This window comes from Oncorhynchus masou, chromosome 8 (genome assembly GCF_036934945.1).
Source record: "Oncorhynchus masou masou isolate Uvic2021 chromosome 8, UVic_Omas_1.1, whole genome shotgun sequence".
Lineage (NCBI taxonomy): Eukaryota > Metazoa > Chordata > Actinopteri > Salmoniformes > Salmonidae > Oncorhynchus > Oncorhynchus masou.
The window spans coordinates 44009906-44033540 of NC_088219.1; the positions used below are offsets into that span (position 1 = coordinate 44009906).

The window sequence follows — 23635 nt, forward strand, 5'->3', positions numbered from 1 at the left end:
CCCCTAACTATCTCTGCTTTTCTTCACCTTCGCTGCAGAGAAAATGATTTAACTAAATCTCTCCTCTCTCCTTATTTTTTCTATTTTGATAGATTCCTGAGGTGTTGCTTTGGGCCAAGGAGCAGAATGAGGAGAAGAGTCCAAATCTGACTCAGTTCACAGAGCACTTTAACAACATGAGCTACTGGTGAGAGCTGGACCTGAGCTTCTACATACAGCCTGTCTATGCATTACCATATAAATCACCTTTGTAATGACCAGTCAACATCTCACAATGGCACATTTTCATTTTCTCACACACACACCCACCATCTCGCTTTCAGTTCAATTCAAAGGGCTTTATTCGCATGGGAAACATACAGTACCAGTCAAAGGTTTGGACACACCTACTCTTCTGGGGTTTTTCTTTATTTTTAGTATTTTCTACATTGTAGAATAATAGTGACGCCATCAAAACTATTAAATAACACACATGGAATCATGTAGTAAAAAAAAGTGTTCAAAATATAAATCAAAATATACTTTAGATTCGTCAAAGTAGCCACCTTTTGCCTTGATGACAGCTTTGCACACGCTTGGCATTCTCTCAACCAGCTTCATGAGGTAGTCACCTGGAATGCACATTTCAATTAACAGGCGTGATGATTTAAGTTAATTTATGCAGTTTATTTACTTCTTAATGCGTTTGAGACAATCAGTTGTGTTGTGACAAGGTAGGGGTTGAATACAGAAGATAGCCCTATTTGGTAAAAGACCAAGTCCATATTATGACAAGAACAGCTCAAATAAGCAAAGAGAAACGACAGTCCATCATTACTTTAAGACATGAAGGTCAGTCAATCCGCAAAATTTCAAGAACTTTGGAAGTTTCTTCAAGTGCAGTTGCGAACACCATCAAGCGCTATGATGAAACTGGCTCTCATGAGGACCACCACAGGAAAGGAAGACCCAGAGGTACCTCTACTGCAGAGAATAAGTCCATTAGAGTTACCAGCCTCAGAAATTGCAGCCCAAATAAATGCTTCACAGAGTTCAAGTAACAAATCTCAACATCAACTGTTCAGAGGAGACTGTGTGAATCAGGCCTTCATGGTCGAATTGCTGCAAAGAAGCCACCACTAAAGGACACCAATGAGAAGAAGAGACTTGCTTGGGCCAAGAAACATGAGCAATGGACATTAGACTGGTGGAAATCTGTCCTTTGGTCTGATGAGCCCAAATTTGAGATTTTTGGTTCCAGCCGCCATGTCTTTGTGAGACGCAGAGTCGGTGAACAGATGATGTGTGTGGTTCCCACCGTGAAGCGTGGAGGTGGTTTGATGGTGACGCTGTCAGTGATTTGTTTAGAATTAGTTTAGAATTCAAGGCACACTTAACCAGCATGGCAACCACAGCATCCTGCAGCGATATGCCATCTGGTTTGCACTTAGTGGGATTATTATTTGTTTTCCAACAGGACAATGACCCAACACACCTCCAGGCTGTGTGAGGGCTATTTGACCAAGAAGGAGAGTGATGGTGCTGCATCAGATGACTCTCCACAATCACCCGACCTAATTTAGATGGTTTGGGATGAGTTGAGCTGCAGATATATGATTCCATATGTGTTATTGCATAGTTTTGATGTCTTCACTTTTATTCTGTAGAAAATCTATATATTTTTAAATGAGAATAAAGAAAAATGAGGTGTGTCCAAAGTTGACCTGTACTGTATGTTTACATTGCCAAAGCAAGTGAAATAGATAATAAACATAACTGAAGTAAACAATACAAAATGAACAGTAAACGTTACTCACACAAGTTTCAAAGGATTAGAGACATTTCAAATGTCATATGTCTATATGCAGTGTTGTAACGATGTGCAAATAGTTAAAGTACAAAAGGGAAAATAAATAAACAGAAATATAGGTATTTACAATTGTGTTTGTTCTTCACTGGTTGCCCTTTTCTTGGGGCAACAGGTCACCAATCTTGCTGCTGTGATGGCACACTGTGGTATTTCACCCAACAGAGAGAGGAGTGGGAGTTTATCAAAATTTGATTTGTTTTCAAATTCTTTGGGGGTCTGTGTAATCTGAGGGAAATATATGTCTCTAATATGGTCATACATTTTGCAGGTGGTTAGGAAGTGCAACTCAGTTTCCACCTCATTTTGTGGGCAGTGTGCACATAAACTGTATTCTCTTGAGAGCCAGGTCTGCCTACGGCGGCCTTTCTCAATAGCAAGGCTATGCTCACTGAGTCTTTACATAGTCAAAGCTTTCATTATTTTTGGGTAAGTCACGGTGGTCAGGTATTCTGCCACTGTGTACTCTCTGTTAAGGGCCAAATAGCATTCCGGTTGTCTCTGTTTTTTGGTTAATTCTTTCCAATGTGTCAAGTAATTATCTTTTTATTTTCGCATGATTTGGTTGGGTCTAATTGTGTTGCTGTTGCTGTCCTGTGGCTCTGTGGGGTCTGTTTGTGTTTCTGATCAGAGCCCCAGGACCAGCTTGCTAAGGGGACTCTTCTCCAGGTTAATTTCTCTGTAGGTGATGGCTTTGTTATGGAAGGTTTGGGAATCGCTTCCTTTTAGGTGGTTGTAGAATTTAACTGCTCTGTTCTGGATTTGGATAATGAGCAGTTATCGGCCTAATTCTGCTCTGCATGCATTATTTGGTGTTTTGCGTTGTACACAATGTTTTTGCAGAATTCTGCATGCAGTCTCAATTTGGTGTTTGTCCCATTTTGTGAATTCTTGGTTGGTGAGCGGACCCCAGACCTCACAACCATAAAGGGCAATGGGTTCTGTAACTGATTCCAAGTTTTTTCATCCAGATTCTAATTCTCTCACACGCAACACTTTGTTTGTCCTCTAGGGTGCGCTCTCTAATCATTCAGCAGGAGAAAGGCCAGGACCGAGAGAAGCTGCTCCTCAAGTTCATCAAGATCATGAAGGTAACCAATCTCGGCATTTATACAACCACAGCTCTTCCTCTTAACTAGTATATTTAGTTGATGATTAACTCTCTGGACAACTGTTCTTGTCCTGTTTTTCTTTTCCTCATGTAGCACTTACGGAAGTTGAACAATTTCAACTCATACTTGGCAATACTGTCTGCGCTGGACTCGGCCCCCATCCGCAGGCTGGAGTGGCAGAAACAGACCTCAGAGGTGAGTCAGACAGTAGTGGATCAAGTCTGACATGGAGAGATCTAGATATTCATACTCGTGTTTCAATTCTTTCTCTTGGAGTCTCACTTTAATATACTCGTGGTGTGCTATGGGTATAACACATTGTAACACACCTGTTCTCTCACAGGGATTGGAGGAATACTGTACGTTGATTGACAGCTCGTCGTCTTTCAGAGCGTACCGGGCGGCTCTGGCCGACGTGGACCCTCCGTGCATCCCATACCTGTGAGTCTGTGTTTCATGTACAACTGAGCTAGGTAATGTTCAATGAAAGTGTTTGTGTGTTTTGCCTGTTCTTCCTAGGACTGTTTGTCTATATTTAGCCTAATCTCTCTCTCTTCCATTTCTCTTCTTCTCTCCTTTTCCAGTGGTTTAATCCTGCAGGACCTGACCTTCGTCCACCTGGGGAACCCGGACCTCATCGACGGGAAGGTCAACTTCTCCAAGCGCTGGCAGCAGTTCAACATCCTGGACAGTATGAGGCGCTTCCAGCAAGTGTGAGTATTTACATTATTTAACCTTTATTTAAGCAGGTAAGTCCCATTGAGATACGAGGGGGACAAGTGTGAGTAGAACTGTCCCATGAGAAAAGCATCCACAAAACTCCAAACAGATTGAGAGTGTGGTAACCTCACATTATGATAGATGAATATGGTATATTTAATGTAATTCAATAAGACTACAAGAATTATCCCACGAGGTAAGCAGTGATCCACAGTGTACATTACAACCTCCATGTTAACCCCCATACAACAGACGGTTGACCATGTACACTGAGGAACACCTTCCTAATATTGAGTTGCACCCCCCCCCCCCTCCCTTTTCCCCTCAGAACAGCCTCAATTCGTCGGGGCAAGGACTCGACAAGGTGTCAAAAGCGTTCCACAGGGATGCTGGCCCATGTTGACTCTAATGCTTCCCACAGTTGTGTCAAGTTGGCTAGATGTCCTTTGGGTGGTGGACCATTCTTGATACACGGGAAACTGTTGAGCGTGAAAAACCCAGCAGCGTAGGAACGGCACACACCTGAATAGCACACATACTCAATCCATGTCTCAATTGTCTCAAGGCTTAAAAATCCTTCTTTAACATGTCTCCTCCCCTTCATCTACACCGACTGATGTGGATTTAACAAGTGACATTAATATGGGATCATAGCTTTCACCTGGTCAGTCTGTCATGGAAGGACATAGGCATCTCTTTGATCGACGCGTTCTGTCTTTCCCACCCACCCCAGGCATTACGAGCTGAAGCGCAACGACGACATAGTCTGCTTCTTCAACGACTTCAGCGACCATCTGGCCGAGGAGGCGTTGTGGGAACTCTCACTGAAGATCAAGCCTCGCAACATCACCCGGCGGCGGACGGAGCGCGAGGAGAAGACTTAGGAAGGGGGAGGTTAGCGGTGCGGTGTGGCCCCCGAGACCACAGCCAGGGTTCGCCGAGGGACCTCCACTGTGGACAGATGGACAGAAAGGATAGATGGACACAATCAACTGGACCTCACTAACAGGGGAAGAAAGACTGACTAGGGCTGGACCAGACCAGAGGATATACAGTAGGCTAGTAGGGGGGGAAAAGACTGCCATGGTTTATAGTGACTCTGTGCTGCTCTGATACACTGGGGGATTATGGGGAGGATTGGGGTTACATTGGATTCTCTCCACCCAGAACTGCAGCTGGCAGGAGACAAATTCCTAACCAACGGTAGGAGAAAGACCGGTGCCAAGGAGAAGAGGAGAACTTCATATGAGGAGAGGAGGTGGAGAAACAACGGAAGAAACTGCTCCCTGTCCTCTCCCATTTGAATGTATAAATGTGTGTGTCAGCGAGTGTGTGAGGTGAAAGCTCCTCTAGATCCCCAGATATTCCCTCCCTCACCCTACAGAGTGTGGGCCATCCTGGGTGTCAGTCCCGACTGCTCCCTCTCCTGACTTAACTTCCTTGTATCCTTGGAATCCTCAGTGTTCTGGACTCTGTCACAATGCAGACTCGACTGGGCAGCAATGTGGTTTTGGAAATGGTCATTTGAGGGGTTAGGCGAGTTGGAGGACCACAAAGGGACTAGACTTGTAACAAGAGTGTATTATTAATATTATGAATCATATATGGTTATGATTTATTATATACTGTGCTCCTTTTGTTCTTAAAAAGGATTGTCTATTAAGAGAAGTGCCATACAAATGTGCACTCAAAAAAGCTAAGCAAAAAACTAAACCCACAAAAAGAGAAGTACTAAAGATGCTGTGATCTATGTCTGACATATTCAATCGTCATGTGCCATGTTTGAGTAAGAGAACTGTCAGGCAACCAGGCCTGTGTCCCAGTAAAGGGGGGGGTGTGTGTCTGGGTTTGTCAGTCCATTGTGTGCTGTAGTTATTCATTATTCCTTTGGAGTAATGGTGTCATCCAACTCATCACACTGTGCTTTCCAACTCCAATAAAACTGCTCTGTTTCTATACATCACCGTCTGCTGAATGGAAGAGGTTTGTCAACTGTTCTGCCTTATTATTATTCGACCATGCTGGTCATTTATGAACATTTGAACATCTTGGCCATGTTCTGTTATAATCTCCACCCGGCACAGCCAGAAGAGGACTGGCCACCCCACATAGCCTGGTTCCTCTCTAGGTTTCTTCCTTGGTTTTGGCCTTTCTAGGGAGTTTTTCCTAGCCACCGTGCTTCTACACCTGCATTGCTTGCTGTTTGGGGTTTTAGGCTGGGTTTCTGTACAGCACTTTGAGATATCAGCTGATGTACGAAGGGCTATATAAATACATTTGATTTGATACTATGCTACTTCCTCCTTATGGGCCAAATCCCAACAAGATCTGCACTCGTAACGTTTACATTATCATGCATTGATGTCAATGGGAGGCTTGTTGTGCTCGCACATTAGGGTAAAAAATAACCACAAGCCTCTGATAGTGAACCTATTTTATTTCTTAAATATCATGGTCATTAGGAAAATGCTTTAAAAAATAAACTCACAAGGCATGAATTTACCATGGCATCAAGGGATGATCCAGCAAATATTTCACAATCCAAACAGCCTACACATTAGGTGATAAATATTGTACTTATCTGATTTCCACATGTTCAGATACAATATAACACATTTTAAGCAGCAAACAAAGCCAAAATCAAAACAGACATTTAAAAAAGGGAAAAAAATAAGCTTTTTTTCTACCATCTCACTCCTATGTTAGCAGGTAGTCAAACCACTGCAGGCTAAAAATGTACACATGGAAGACGGAGTAATTAAAAAATAAAGAGTTGTCATACCTGCTCATGATATCTATATCAGTGATATATTAATTAATCATCTTGGATGTATTATCAAGGCCTCCCTATCTGATTGGATAGTCTGCAGGTGAGTTACAGGAGCTAGTACCCCCCCCAGCTCTCTCCCATCCCAAACCTAGTCAGTAAATGCATCAACCCTCAATTCTAAATACATACTACAAAACACACACACACACATATATAGTAGACAGACTGACAGACAGTAAACACTGATTTTGGTCTCAGTGGGGGCGACTGCTGGGCTCTAGTAGGACCCTCTTCCCTGGGGGGAAGTTGGCCAGGTCCCCCTGCTCCGAGGCGGCCCGCTTGAAGCCCCGGCTGTGCCCGTTGACCGCTCCTCCACGGTGCCACTTGCAGAGGTCCCCATTCAATATGTCCTGGATGTGCTGCACAATGAGGTTGATGGCCACTGCGGAGAGAAAGGCAGATTCATATGAGTGGGAAGGGAAAGAAGAGGGATGGAGATTCTTCATGATTCATGAGTGTTATTATTACCCATGTTGTCAACTCCTCGAGGAATAATGACATCTGCATATTTCTTGGTCTGGAAAAAAAAAAAAAAAAAAAAAACATTATCAACCTCATTTTGATAGCTAAATGCTCTGAAAAGACTGGATTTTGAGCAGAATATACAGTACCAGTCAAAAGTTTGGACACACCTACTCATTCAAGGGTTTTTATTTTTTACATTGTAGAATAATAGTGAAGACATTAAAACTATGGAATCAATCATGTAGTAACCAAAAACGTGTTAAACTAATCCAAATATATGATATATTTTAGATTCTTCAATGTAGCCACCCTTTGCCTTGACAGCTTTGCGCACACTTGTAATTGAGTCACATTTAAACGTCTCACTGACGTAAATCAGCTGACTGAATGTGTGTCATATTGTGTATATAATTGGGCCTATTAATAATGTATTAGTGTCCAGTATCTGTTTGTGTATTGTAAGTGTGGCAGCGCTGGACATTTACAGGCAAGCAGAACTCCTCGAAGGCTGGCTTAACGAACGTGGTGTACTGGGTGAGGATCTGCTCCAGGTCTCTGCCTCTCTTCATATCCCGCAGAACTGCAGGTAAAGTCCACAACAAGCAGATCAGGACCAAGACGTGACAAATATGTATATCCAAGATGCTAGAGTGAAGTATGAGTATGGAAGTACATATGACAAAGATGGTACATGCTCTTAATTTGTGTGTCAGTAGTACCTCTGCGAGACAGTCTGACATCAGAGTCTGTGTCCACAAAGAGCTTCATGTGAAACATATCCCTCACTTCCTGTGAGTAGAAAACCAGGATCCCTTCAAACAGCACCACGTCAGCCGGGTACACTGTTATCCTGTCCTGCAGCCTGGAACACACACACATAAACTAAACACATTTAGTACACACAAAGACACAATCTATACACAGACAAACTTTCATGATTGGTATGTTTACTGAACAAAAATATAAACGCAACATGCAAAAATTTCAAAGAGTTACAGTTCAAATATGGAAATCAGTCAATTGAAAAATTAATTAGGCCCTAATATATGGATTTCGCATAACTGGGAATACAGATATTCAGCCATTGGTCACAGATACCTTAAAAAATTAAAAGGTAGGTGTGACCACCATACACCTCAAGAAGTGTGAAGTTGGTGGATATTGGCGGGAACTGGAACATGTAATCGGTCCAGAGCATCCCAAACATGCTCAATGGGTGACTGGTGTCTGATGAGTATAAGAAGAATGGAAGAACTGGGACATTTTCAGTTTCCATGAACTGTGTACAGATCCTTGCAACATGGGGCCGTGCATTATCATGCTGAAACATGAGGTGATGGTGGCAGATGAATGGCATGATAATGGGCCTCAGGATCTCGTCACGGTATCTCTGTGCATTCAAATTGCAGTCGATAAAATGCAATTGTGTTCGTTGTCCGTAGCTTATGGCTGCCCATAGCATAACCCCACCCCCACCATGGGGCACTCTGTTCACAACGTTGACATCAGCAAACCGCTCGCCCACACGACACCATACACGTGGTCTGCATTTGTTAGGCCGGATGGACATACTGACAAATTCTCTAAAACAATGTTGGAGGCAGCTTATGGTAGAGAAGTTAACATTAAATTATCTGGGAACAGATGTGTTGTATTACTGTTGATGATATCTGGAAATGTGCATGTACACCCTGGCCATCTACTGTTGCTAGCCCCAATTCTGACTTGTGCTCTGATATCTGCTTCACTGATTTCTGCTCTCGTAAAAGCCTGTACCCTACCTGCCCTAAACTCTTTCCTGGCCCCTTACACCAAGTCTGAATTTGTCCTGCTCGGTGACCTAAACTGGGACATGCTTAGACCACCTGACCAAGTCCTAAAGCAATGGGAATCCCTAAATCTTTCTCAGATTATCACCAATACCACAAGGTATGACTCCAACCACCCAGAAAAGGCTACTCTCCTCGATGTTATCCTCACAAATAATCCTGATAGGTACCAGTCTGGTGTTTTCTGTAATGACCTTAGTGATCACTGTTTTACAGCCTGTGTTCGTAATGGCTGCTCAGTGAAAGGACCTGTCCTGATTTGTCATAGACGCTTGCTAAAAAAACTTTAATGAGCAAGCCTTCCTTCTTGAACTGGCCTCTGTAAAATGGTATAGAATCAGCTTGTCAAAGACGCTTGGACATTCTTTATTGATATTTTCAGTGACATTGTTAAACACGCCCCCATCAAGAAAATGAGAATTAAAAACAGGTTCAGCCCCTGGTTCGACCGTGATCTTGCAGAGTTACTCCAGAGTTACTCCACCTCAACAATTACATTTATCTGCTATCTGGAAGGCCAAAGTTAGTTACTTTAAGAAGCAGTTCTCTCTCTGTGGGTCGAACCCCAAGAAGTTCTGGGAAACGGTTAAAGACTGAGAGAATAAACCCTCCTCCTCACAGCTGCCTATGTCCCTTAATGTTGATGATGTGGTTGTTACCGACAAGAAGCACATGGCTGAGCTCTTCAATCACCACTTCATTAAGACAGGATTCCTATTTGACTCAGCCACGCCTCCTTGCTGTCCAACATTTCCTCATCTCCCACCCCTTCTAATGCGACTATCCCTGATGCTCCTCCCTCTTTTTCCCTGCCCCACTACAAAGTTTCTCCCTGCAGGCAGTCACTGAGTCCGAGGTGCTAGAGGAGCTCCTGAAACTTGACCAAAAAAAACATCTGGGTCAGAGGGTTTAGACCCTTTCTTCTTTAAGGTTGCAGCCCCTATCATCACCAAGCCTATCTCCGATCTTTTTAATCTCTTTAGTTTTTGGGGAGGTTCCCATTGCTTGGAAGGCAGCCACAGTTCGTCCTTTATTTAAAGGGGGAGATCAAGTTGATCCTAACTGTTTTAGGCCTATTTCTATTTTGCCCTGTTTATCAAAAGTGTTGGAAAAACTTGTCAATAATCAACTGACTGGCTTTCTTGATGTCTATAGTATTCTCTCTGGTATGCAATCTGGTTTCCGCTCAGGTATGGATGTGTCACTGAAACCTTAAAGATCTTCAATGATGTCATCATTGCCCTTGATTCTAAGCAATGTTGTGTTGCTATTTTTATTGACTTGGCCAAAGCTTTGTATACAGTAGACCATTCCATTCTTGTGGGCCAGCTAAGGAGTATTGGTGTCTCTGAGGGGTCTTTGGTCTGGTTTGCTAACTAACTCAAAGAAGGTAGGAATCAGCTTGTCAAAGTCAGGGGATCTGCTGTCTCAGCCACTGCCTACCCCAAGGCTCAACCCTAAGCACTACGCTCTTCTCAATTTACATCAACAACAGCTCAGGCAGTAGGAAGCTCTGAGCCAGAAATTGTAGTTTTTCTAGGTGGCTCCCATTTTGGCTGTAGTGTTTCCAAGCGTGTGAATGAGAGCGCGTTCTTCTGTATTTTTCTCTGTTAAAGACCATAACGATTCTCCATCTTAAATTTTGTTTATTTATATATTAGGGTACGTAAATGTTCTGGCCCAGCAACTCCAAGATTTTTGCACATACTGTTGACTAAAAATCAGAAACAAAATTTCAGTTTGATGATAAGGTTGGGGCATAGCCATAGCTGAGTGAAATAGCTGGTACATTTCAAAATTGTCACAGACAGAAAACAAGCCAATAATTTAATAGATGGCTTGGTGTCAAGTGACATCCTGATGTGTCTGTTTCAGTGTTTAGCTCACTATTCCCCGAGGTTTGATTATAAACGTTGTTTGACTTGTTTGGAAAAGTTTATTAGTGACGTTTGGGATTCATTTTGTATGCTATGCATTTTGATGGAGGGAAACTGGGTGGATTATTGAATGAAGCGCGCCAGCTAAACTGAGTTTTTATGGATATAAAGAAGGACATTATCGAACAAAAGGACCATTTGTGATGTAACTGGGACCGTTTGGAGTGCCAAAAGAAGAATATCATCAAAGGTAAGGCATTTATTATATCGCTGTGTCACACCTGCCTGGTGGAAATATGTTTTTCATGGTTTTGTATGCGGGGCGCTGTCCTCAAATAATCGCATGGTGTGCTTTTGCCGTAAAGCCTTGTTGTTCTCATGTGTTGCTGCCTTGCTATGTTGTCATCTTAGGTCTCTCTCTCTCTCTCTCTCTCTTAGGTCTCTCTCTCTATAATGTTGTGTTGTCTCTTGTCGTGATGTGTGTTTTGTCCTATATTTATATGTTATTTATTTATTTTTAATCCCAGCCCCTGTCCCCCGCAGGAGGTCTTTTGCCGGGCTGTCATTGTAAATAAGACTTTGTTCTTAACTGACTTGCCTAGCTAAATAAAGGTTAAATAAATTTTAAAAACAGCTCTGGTGGACATTCCTGCATTCAGCATGCCAATTGCACACTCCCTCAACTTGAGACATCTGTGGCATTTTGTTGTGTGACAAAACTGCACATTTTAGAGTGCCCTTGTCTAATGTTCATGCTGATTAATCAGCTTCTTGATATGCCACACCTGTCAAGTGGATTCTTTATCTTGACAAAGGATAAATGCTCACTAACAGGGATGTAAACCAATTAGTGCACAACATTTTAGAAAAATAAGCTTGATGTGCGTATTCATTTTTTTATTCATTTTTTCTGCTCATGAAACATGGGACCAACACTTTACATGTTGCATTTATATTTTTGTTCGGTGTGTTTGCAGATGAGCTGGGTTAGAGACATCTTAGGTCAAAGGTCATGTCTTAGTTCAAGAGTCAACAATCTGAGGTCTGGAATGTGTAGGGTGGGCCTTTTTGACCCGGCCTGTCTGAATTCAAAAAGGGCATTTCCAACTGAAATGGTATGTTTCCGTATGGAGTGTTTACCTCACCTCAACTGAAATGGTATGTTTCCGTATGGAGTGTTTACCTCACCTCAACTGAAATGGTATGTTTCCGTATGGAGTGTTTACCTCACCTCAACTGAAATGGTATGTTTCCGTATGGAGTGTTTACCTCACCTCAACTGAAATGGTATGTTTCCGTATGGAGTGTTTACCTCACCTCGAATGCGTGACAAAGTCATATGTTGGCACCTCCACCACTGTCCCCTCCACAATATGCTTCAGGGTTTGGTACATCAACTCGTTGTCGAAAGCATCTGTAATAAATATTTCAACGTTATTCACTTTTTCCACCCAGATATGCATTTATTTTATGTTTATAATAATGATTACTTAAGTTAAACTACAGTTTTCACATTGTAGCTATAGTTAGAAGAACATTTGCCATTGCTTGATGTAAATGCATGAATTAATTGAATGAATGTAATTTAGTGAGTGATAAGTGCCTGATAGAGAGTATGTTAATTACAACAATTATACTTATGTTATTACAATATCCATACAGGCCTGTAGTACCTGGGTGGTCAAAATTGTACTGGCCCTTGAGTGCCCTGGCCTTCTGGTCAGGTGTCAAGACTTTGTAGAAGCTGTCTTGGCTGATGATGGCCACTTGCCTCTGACGATGGTCCACCTTATTCTGGCCCAGCAACTCCATGATTTTTGCACATACTGTTGACTAAAAATAAGAAACATAAATTCAGTTTGTTGATAAGGTTGGGGCATAGCCATAGCAGAGTGAAGTAGCTGGCACATTTCAAAATTGTCAGACAGAAAACAAGACAATAATTTAATAGATGGCTTGGTGTCAAGTGACATCCTGATGTGTCTGCTTTTAGTGTTTTGCTTTCAGTTCATAGGAAAAACGAAAACTAGCTAACGTTAGCTAGCTACTTTACTGATTGTTGAATCGACCTAGCTAGCTACCCAGACAGCTAGCTAGATGGCTATTATTATGTAGCTAGTTAACGTTACCTACCTTGCCACTGGCAGTTCCTCCGCTAACACCGATCAGAAACGGACGGTGCCTTGGCCGCTCCATCTCAAGCGGTCTGGCAGCAGTCATGTCGGGTCAATTGTCGAAAAACAGCACGCTTTTGTTGCTAGTCAGCTGCCTTCCAAAACAATAATCTTTTCCCGTTCATATTTGTAAATACGCGAGAACACGGCCAAGCACTTCCTGGGGCAAAACTAATGTTTGTAAAAACGTCAAAATAAGAGTCCTCATTTGAAACTCTTTAAATGTGTTTATTCTGTAATGTTGCCATTCAATTGGCCACCATTCAGCTGTTATAATCACGTTATATTGCTTAGGTCTACTGGTTATCTCGGGGGGTTGGGGGCGGACCGACGTTCCAAGGATCCCAGATAGCAGGGACAAAATACACACAGGAGACCACCAGGAGGAGCCCAATATAATTTTCATAGAAACAATCATAAACTGCATCAAATGCCATGCTTATGTGGAGGGATGCACAATGATGATTAACAACCACTCAACAGTTGTTCCAGTGTTCGTTTTCTACATGTAGGCTATTTTAGACTCAAATGTCTAAGGGGGTGGGGGGAACTGCACACAGCACAGTATCTACTGAAATTCCAAATTCAGACAAAGTTTGTGCTTTCAAAACAACTGGGAACTCTAAAAAAAAAATTTTTTTTTTTCTTGAATGCACTGAAGTTTCCAAGTTCCCAGTTGTTTTGAATGCACCAGGTGTCCCCCATATGACCTCACAATTATGTCATAATGAGTATTAAAATAAAACAACCTGCAGAGACAGTGCAAAGGTTTTTCAAAACGCTGCCTGCATCCTGAAGAGTATTTGTTTTAGCTTTTACCATTGACAACTGGAGTGAATCCACACTGTAACCTTTATTTAACTAGGCAAGTCAGGTAAGAACAAATTCTTATTTAAAATGACGGCCTACACCAGCCAAACCCGGACGACGCTGGGCCAATTGTGCCCTATGGGACTCCCCATCACGGCCGGTTGTGACACAGCCTGGATTCGAACCAGGGTGTCTGTAGTGACGCCTCGCACTGAGACCGCTTGCCTTAGACCGCTGTGCCACTCAGGAGCCCTAATAGGTACCTAATTAGGTGCCTAGATTTTTTTCTAATGAATACATGTTTCTTTTTAATTGCAGTTGTCCCAGAATTTCTATAGACATTTCTTTATTTCCACTTGGAAAAAAACTATTTAATATTGAGGCTAAACTGATTGTGTGGACAAACTATAGGAATATACTTGTGAGGAGCTTAGGCTATTAGCCTACCTCAAAACACAAGATAGGCCTACAAAGATATCCTGGTAGACTGAATGGTCGACGTTTTTTTTTTAAAGTGCCTATTCACATAGATAGCCTACTCTTTACAGGTACCCCACTAGTAAATAGCCTGTAGGGGAAGAGGTCTGAAGTGATTTTTACATAGTTCTAGCTTGCATCCCAAATGGCACACTATTCCCTATAATGTGCACTACTTTTGACCAAAGCCCTATCGACCCGGGTCAAAAGTAGTACACAATGTAGGGTATAGGGTGCCATTTTAGGACATAGTCAGACTGTATCTTGGACTATCATAAAACACCAATTCAATATGTACAGTATCATTGACAGTAACTGTGCAGTTATACATATTGTTACAGTGTGGTTTTTATTATTTTGATGAGATACATTGTATTTCAAGCATAGAAGTGGGTTAATTGGTTAAAGGAAAACTACACCCCAAAACTATCTTTTGGTATTTGTTTCATTAGTCTACTGTTGATATAGTCCCAAAATGTTTTGCACATCAGCAATCGAGTTTTCAAGATGTTTAACTTTCAAAACACAGACCTGACCTGTATGATGCATTTTGCAATGGACTAATGAAACAAATAACAAAATATAGTTTTTGTAAAAAACAAAATGAAAATAGGCTTCTATCGATCTGGTCTGGTGATTGCTTGTCTGTCAGGGTGGGTGTGTGTCATGATAACATTATGTAACTGACAGTTAACTTGTAAGTCTATGTCGTTGTCTTTTGTTTGAATTGTTTACGTGTCCGCTGTGCGGGGGAAATGATAATACAAGCGGAACTACGTAGCTAATACTGTTGTAACGGGGATCCTTATTGTAGCAACACACTTTTGGAGGGAAGGCAATCCTGCGCTGCGTTAGCTAAGTTTTCATGTCATCGGGTGTAGTTCATAAAGGTTGAAGAGTGTATGTTAGGATGAAGTGTGAATTCATGCCAGGAATAATAAGTGTGAAGTTTGATTTCCTCCCTTCTGTAATAAGCAGCCAATGAGGTATTTTTCCTTTATTCATGTGTTTAATCTGAACCCGTTATAACGCTGGTTAAACTGTTATGTATGTAAACACTTCAGAGTTATACCAAGCTAATAAGTCACTCGTAAGATAAGGTTGTAAGAGTGTGTTTAACTGTATTTTTCATTTACTTTATAGTTCTCACGGAAGATAATTCTGACTAAAACTACAGAATAAAGCCGCCAGTTAAAATCAAGGAACGGTTGTGCTCGTGGTTACTGAAGGGAGCTACACATTACATCACAATCTTTACGTCATAAAAAAAAACAGTGTTTAGAGATGTTGACAGCATAAGTGGTTTGCCATAGCATTACTGTCACTTGACTGCAAATTGTCACTTAAGAGTTCAATTCGGGTTCAAAATCATTGTTATATCTTGGATGGTTATTTTGAAGTGTTTGGTAAGTAGTTGTGACCACTTGTGGATTTAGTGGAACAATTTAATTGAGATTATTTAAATAATGTAAGAAGATTTATAAGCCATAGTGTCTATTTTTCAGGATTACAGTAATAAGGGAACTATGGAAAAGTTCTCCTTCCCAAGGTTCATCATAAGAATGGTTAGAATCTCATTTCTTTCTCACAACCTTCATAAAGTCAAAACTCCAATGCTTTAAAATCATAATTTTGACATATGAGCTTTTCTAAGACTGAAAATGACCAGCTTGTGTCATGATGACTTCATATTTGTCATTATTTTAATTTTCTAGCCAATCAGACTGCACAGGACGATTCCCAAACTCCCCAGGCTCACAACTTCTCACAACTCCCCAGCCTCACAACTTCTCACAACTCCCCAGCCTCACAACTTCTCACAACACCCCAGCCTCACAACTTCTCACAACTCCCCAGCCTCACAACTTCTCACAACACCCCAGGCTCACAACTTCTCACAACACCCCAGGCTCACAACTTCTCACAACACCCCAGCCTCACAACTTCTCACAACACCCCAGCCTCACAACTTCTCACAACTCCCCAGCCTCACAACTCCCCAGACTCACAACACCCCAGCCTCACAACTCTCACAACACCCCAGCCTCACAACTTCTCACAACACCCCAGCCTCACAACTCCCCAGCCTCACAACACCCCAGCCTCACAACCTCACAACACCCCAGCCTCACAACTTCACAACACCCCAGCCTCACAACTTCTCACAACACCCCAGCCTCACAACTTCTCACAACACCCCAGCCTCACAACTTCTCACAACACCCCAGCCTCACAACTTCTCACAACACCCCAGCCTCACAACTTCTCACAACACCCCAGGCTCACAACACCCCAGCCTCACAACTCCCCAGCCTCACAACTCTCACAACACCCCAGCCTCACAACTTCTCACAACTCCCCAGCCTCACAAGGCTCACAACTCCCCAGGCTCACAACACCCCAGCCTCACAACTTCTCACAACTCCCCAGCCTCACAACTTCTCACAACTCCCCAGCCTCACAACTTCTCACAACTCCCCAGCCTCACAACTTCTCACAACTCCCCAGCCTCACAACTTCTCACAACACCCCAGCCTCACAACTTCTCACAACTCCCCGGCCTCACAACTTCTCACAACACCCCAGCCTCACAACTTCTCACAACACCCCAGCCTCACAACTTCTCACAACACCCCAGCCTCACAACTTCTCACAACATTCCAGCCTCACAACTTCTCACAACACCCCAGCCTCACAACTTCTCACAACACCCCAGCCTCACAACTTCACAACACCCCAGCCTCACAACTTCTCACAACACCCCAGCCTCACAACTCCCCAGCCTCACAACTTCTCACAACACCCCAGCCTCAACTTCTCACAACACCCCAGCCTCACAACTTCTCACAACACTCCAGCCTCACAACTTCTCACAACACCCCAGCCTCAAAACTTCTCACAACACCCCAGCCTCACAACTTCTCACAACACCCCAGCCTCACAACTTCTCACAACACCCCAGCCTCACAACTTCTCACAACACTCCAGCCTCACAACTTCTCACAACACCCCAGCCTCACAACTTCTCACAACACTCCAGCCTCACAACTTCTCACAACACCCCAGCCTCACAACTTCTCAGCCTCAAAACTTCTCACAACACCCCAGCCTCACAACTTCTCACAACACTCCAGCCTCACAACTTCTCACAACACCCCAGCCTCACAACTTCTCACAACACCCCAGCCTCACAACTTCTCACAACACCCCAGCCTCACAACTTCTCACAACACCCCAGCCTCACAACTTCTCACAACACCCCAGCCTCACAACTCCCCAGACTCACAACACCCCAGCCTCACAACACCCCAGCCTCACAACTCCCCAGACTCACAACTCCCCAGCAGACTCACAACTCCCCAGACTCACAACACCCCAGCCTCACAACACCCCAGCCTCACAACACCCCAGCCTCACAACTCCCCAGGCTCACAAATCCCCAGCCTCACAACTCCCCAGCCTCACAACACCCCAGCCTCACACTCCCCAACAACTCCCCAGCCTCACACACCCCAGCCTCACAACACCCCAGCCTCACAACACCCCAGCCTCACAACACCCCAGCCTCACAACTTCTCACAACACCCCAGCCTCACAACTTCTCACAACACCCCAGCCTCACAACTTCTCACAACACCCCAGCCTCACAACTTCTCACAACACCCCAGCCTCACAACTTCTCACAACACCCCAGCCTCACAACTTCTCACAACACCCCAGCCTCACAACTTCTCACAACACCCCAGCCTCACAACTTCTCACAACACCCCAGCCTCACAACTTCTCACAACACCCCAGCCTCACAACTTCTCACAACACCCCAGCCTCACAACACCCCAGCCTCACAACACCCCCAGCCTCACAACTTCTCACAACACCCCAGGCTCACAACACCCCAGCCTCACAACTCCCCAGGCTCACAACTCCCCAGGCTCACAACTCCCCAGGCTCACAACTCCCCAGGCTCACAAAGGCTCACAACTCACCAGCCTCACAACTTCTCACAACTCCCGGCCTCACAACTTCTCACAACACCCCAGCCTCACAACTTCTCACAACACCCCAGCCTCACAACTTCTCACAACACCCCAGCCTCACAACTTCTCACAACACCCCAGGCTCACAACACCCCAGCCTCACAACTCCCCAGGCTCACAACTCCCCAGGCTCACAACTCCCCAGGCTCACAACTCCCCAGGCTCACAACACCCCAGCCTCACAACTTCTCACAACTCCCCAGCCTCACAACTTCTCACAACACTCCAGCCTCACAACTTCTCACAACACCCCAGCCTCACAACTTCTCACAACACCCCAGCCTCACAACTTCTCACAACACTCCAGCCTCACAACTTCTCACAACACCCCAGCCTCACAACTCCCCAGCCTCACAACTTCTCACAACACCCCAGCCTCACAACTTCTCACAACATTCCAGCCTCACCTTCTCACAACACCCCAGCCTCACAACTTCTAGCCTCACAACTTCTCACAACACCCCAGCCTCACAACTTCTCACAACACCCCAGCCTCACAACTTCTCACAACACCCCAGCCTCACAACCTCTCACAACACCCCAGCCTCACAACTTCTCACAACACCCCAGCCTCACAACTTCTCACAACACCCCAGCCTCACAACTTCTCACAACACCCCAGCCTCACAACTTCTCACAACACCCCAGCCTTTCTCACAACACCCCAGCCTCACAACTTCTCACAACACCCCAGCCTCACAACTTCTCACAACACCCCAGCCTCACAACTTCTCACAACTCCCCAGCCTCACAACACCCCAGCCTCACAACTTCTCTCCCCAGCCTCACAACTTCTCACAATGCCTCACAACTTCTCACAACTCCCCAGCCTCACAACTTCTCACAACACCCCAGCCTCACAACTTCTACCCCAGCCTCACAATCACAACACAGCCTCACAACTTCTCACAACACCCCAGCCTCACAACTTCTCACAACTCCCCAGCCTTCACAACTTCTCACAACTCCCCAGCCTCACAACTTCTCACAACTCCCCAGCCTCACAACTTCTCACAACTCCCCAACAACTTCTAGCCTCACAACTTCTCACAACACCCCAGCCTCACAACTTTCACAACACCCCAGCCTCACAACTTCTCACAACACCCCAGCCTCACAACTTCTCACAACACCCCAGCCTCACAACTTCTCACAACACTCCAGCCTCACAACTTCTCACAACACTCCAGCCTCACAACTTCTCACAACACCCCAGACTCAAAACTTCTCACAACACCCCAGCCTCACAACTTCTCACAACACCCCCAGCCTCACAACTTCTCACAACACCCCAGCCTCACAACTTCTCACAACACCCCAGCCTCACAACTTCTCACAACACCCCAGCCTCACAACTTCTCACAACCTCACAACACCCCAGCCTCACAACTTTCACAACACCCCAGCCTCACAACTTCTCACAACACCCCAGTCTCACAACTTCTCACAACTCCCTAGCCTCACAACTCCTCACAACACCCCAGCCTCACAAACTCCCCAGACTCACAACACCCCAGCCTCACAACTCCCCAGCCTCACAACTCCCCAGACTCACAACTCCCCAGACTCACAACTCCCCAGACTCACAACTCCCCAGACTCACAACACCCCAGCCTCACAACACCCCATCACAACACCCCCAGCCCCACAACACCCCAGCCTCACAACTCCCCAGGCTCACAAATCCCCAGCCTCACAACTCCCCAGCCTCACAACACCCCAGCCTCACAATCCCCAGCCTCCAACTCCCCAGCCTCACAACACCCCAGCCTCACAACACCCCAGCCTCACAACACCCCAGCCTCACAACTTCTCACAACACCCCAGCCTCACAACTTCTCACAACACCCCAGCCTCACAACTTCTCACAACACCCCAGCCTCACAACTTCTCCACAACACCCCAGCCTCACAACTTCTCACAACACCCCAGCCTCACAACACCCCAGCCTCACAACACCCCCAGCCTCACAACTTCTCACAACACCCCAGGCTCACAACACCCCAGCCTCACAACTCCCCAGGCTCACAACTCCCCAGGCTCACAACTCCCCAGGCTCACAACTCCCCAGGCTCACAACTCCCCAGGCTCACAACTCCCCAGGCTCACAACTCCCCAGGCTCACAACTCACCAGGCTGCCTCCACAACTTCTCAAACTCCCCGGCCTCACAACTTCTCACAACACCCCAGCCTCACAACTTCTCACAACACCCCAGCCTCACAACTTCTCACAACACCCCAGCCTCACAACTTCTCAGGCTTCACAACTGCTCACAACTCCCCAGGCTCACAACTCCCCAAAACTCCCCAGGCTGCCTCACAACTCCCCAGCCTACAATGCCTCACAACCCAGCCTCACAACACCCCAGCCTCACAACTTCTTAAAACACCCCAGCCTCACACTCCCCACAGCCTCACAACACCCCAGCCTCACAACTTCTCACAACACCCAGCCTCACAACTCCCCAACCTCCAGCCTCACAACTTCTCACAACACCCCAGCCTCACAACTTCTCACAACACTCCAGCCTCACAACTTCTCACAACACCCCAGCCTCACAACTTCTCACAACACCCCAGCCTCAAAACTTCTCACAACACCCCAGCCTCAAAACTTCTCACAACACCCCAGCCTCACAACTTCTCACAACACCCCAGCCTCACAACTTCTCACAACACCCCCAGCCTCACAACTTCTCACAACACCCCAGCCTCACAAACTACACCCCAGCCTCACAACTTCTCACAACACCCCAGCCTCACAACTTCTCACAACACCCCTTCACAACTGCCTCACAACTTCTCACAACACCCCCAGCCTCACAACTTCTCACAACACCCCAGTTCACAACACCCCAGCCTCACAACTTCTCACAACTCCCCAGCCTGCCTCACAACTTCTCACAACTCCCCAGCCTCACAACTCACAACTCCCCAGCCTCCACAACTTCTCACAACACCGCCTCACAACTTCTCACAACTCCCCAGCCTCACAACTTCTCACAACTCCCCAGCCTCAGTAACTTCTTCCCCAGCCTCACAACTTCTCACAACTCCCCAGCCTCACAACTTCTCACAACTCCCCAGCCTCACAACTCACAACACCCCAGCCTCACAACTTCTCACAACACCCCAGCCTCACAACTTCTCACAACACCCCAGGCCTCACAACTTCTCACAACACCCCAGCCTCACAACTTCTCACAACACCCCAGCCTCACAACTTCTCACAACACCCCAGCCTCACAACTTCTCACAACACCCCAGCCTCACAACTTCTCACACACACCTCACAACTTCTCACAACACCCCAGCCTCACAACTTCTCACAACACCCCAGCCTCACAACTTCTCACAACACCCCAGCCTCACAACTTCTCACAACACCCCAGCCTCACAACTTCTCACAACACCCCAGCCTCACAACTTCTCACAACACCCCAGCCTCACAACTTCTCACAACACCCCAGCCTCACAACTTCTCACAACACCCCAGCCTCACAACTTCTCACAACACCCCAGCCTCACAACTTCTCACAACACCCCAGCCTCACAACTTCTCACAACACCCCAGCCTCACAACTTCTCACAACACCCCAGCCTCACAACTTCTCACAACACCCCAGCCTCACAACTTCTCACAACTCCCCAGCCTCACAACTTCTCACAACACCCCAGCCTCACAACTTCTCACAACTCCCCAGCCTCACAACTTCTCACAACTCCCCAGCCTCACAACTTCTCACAACACCCCAGCCTCACAACTTCTCACAACTCCCCAGCCTCACAACTTCTCACAACTTCTCACAACTCCCCAGCCTCACAACTTCTCACAACTCCCCAGCCTCACAACTTCTCACAACACCCCAGCCTCACAACTTCTCACAACTTCTCACAACTCCCCAGCCTCACAACTTCTCACAACTCCCCAGCCTCACAACTTCTCACAACACCCCAGCCTCACAACTTCTCACAACTCCCCAGCCTCACTCTAAGGCCCAATCTGTATGCTAAATATGTCTTCCTTTTCTAAAGTGGTCCAGTCTAACAATTCATGGTCAATTGAACTAACTATGGCTTAATCTAGTGTCAACATTATACCTTCTTGATACTCTATATCAGGTATTCCCAAACACCTTCGGGGGTACGCCAAATAAAAATGTGATAAACATTTATTTATTTATTTTTATCTAAAAAAAAATAAAAAATTTCTTCACATTTTCAAACAGTCCATTTATGTTTTCCAACGGGGCTATACATTTGGCTGAGGTTTTTTTCTCGCCTGAGTAGCCTTGTTTCACTGCCAAAAATAAAATGAAACCATCTAGTGTTCAGCGAAATAACAACACAATGTCAAATACAGGTCGCTTAGTCAAATAATGAACATCCAATCACATAAACCGTTACTGTCTCGCAGGAATTCCACTAACGGTCCGTATGTAGCCAAACGTAGCTGCTGCTCATTCGGTTTGCTCGAAAATTGATAAATGTTTTTTAAAAAGCAAGGCACACGTCCATAGAGACAAATACCAGCTCTACTGGTAGTACTGCTACTACTAGCAGAACTACACCTTCACCTGTCGACGACACAAGTTGTTCTGCTTCCACGAGAACATCCAATGCCAGCATCAGTAATTCTACATTTGTTGTTAGCCCAGCTAGCATGTACACTGACAGTTGTAAATCTGATTGCAGCCGAAGAGCTACTGCCCCCTTACCCCGGAAAGCACCGAACAACAGACAGGGATGTTGGACCATCGAAGAGACGCAAATATGATGAGAACTACATTGATTTGGGGTTCACTTATATTGGGAGTAGTGGAGTGGTAATGCGCGTAGTGGTGTGGTAATGCGCGTGCAAGCAGATGCTCCCGAAGCCACTTGGGTACATTGCAGCATCCACCGAGGCTCTTGCTGCCAAGGGAATGCCTGACAGTTTGAAAGACGTTTTGGACACTACAGTGAAAATAGTTAACGTTGTTAAAGCAAGGCCCCTGAACTCTTGTGTATTTTCTGCACTATGTAATGATATGGGCAGCGACCATGTAACGCTTTTACAACTGGTTATCAAGGGGCAAAGTATTGACACTTTTTTAAAATTTGACCATAATTTTCACTTGTCTGACCGCTTGCATGATGACAAGTTTCTCACACAACTGGCCTATCTGGGTGAGGTTTTTTCTTACCTGAATGATCTGAATCTAAGATAACAGAGACTCTCCGCAACTACATTCAGTGTGTGGGACAAAATTGAGGCTATGATTATAAAGTTGGAGCTCTTCTCTGTCTGTATAGAGCTTATCGGACTCCTTTTTCTCCATATCATCAGAATCCCACCGCAAGCTCTGAACCTATTCACCTGGATCATCGCAGCTAGCTAGCTGCTATCCAATTGGCTTCTCCTGGCTAACGTCTCTGTCCCGAAGCAAGCACCAATTAGCCTGGAGCTAGCCTATG

General features: G+C 45.2%; 2 protein-coding genes across 2 annotated transcripts in view; one reads left to right on the forward strand and one right to left on the reverse strand.

The window, feature by feature from the left end:
- Window positions 1-5638, forward strand: part of LOC135544718 (rap guanine nucleotide exchange factor 1-like) — a 91404-nt gene extending 85766 nt beyond the window's left edge. Inside the window, 6 exon segments of the mRNA XM_064972559.1 lie at window positions 93-187; window positions 2859-2937; window positions 3052-3153; window positions 3302-3399; window positions 3543-3671; window positions 4412-5638. Coding sequence (XP_064828631.1) covers window positions 93-187; window positions 2859-2937; window positions 3052-3153; window positions 3302-3399; window positions 3543-3671; window positions 4412-4562 — 654 coding nt within the window. The 3' untranslated portion in view covers window positions 4563-5638.
- Window positions 5639-6097: 459 nt separating this feature from the next.
- Window positions 6098-13131, reverse strand: LOC135544717 (uridine-cytidine kinase 1-like). Its single transcript, XM_064972558.1, has 7 exons — window positions 12813-13131; window positions 12353-12512; window positions 11997-12093; window positions 7693-7835; window positions 7459-7553; window positions 6977-7025; window positions 6098-6890 (listed from the first exon to the last, which is right to left on the reverse strand). The coding sequence occupies exons 1-7, from the start codon at window positions 12897-12899 to the stop codon at window positions 6703-6705; spliced, it is 819 nt and encodes a 272-aa protein (XP_064828630.1). The 5' UTR covers window positions 12900-13131; the 3' UTR covers window positions 6098-6702.
- Window positions 13132-23635: the final 10504 nt, after the last annotated feature.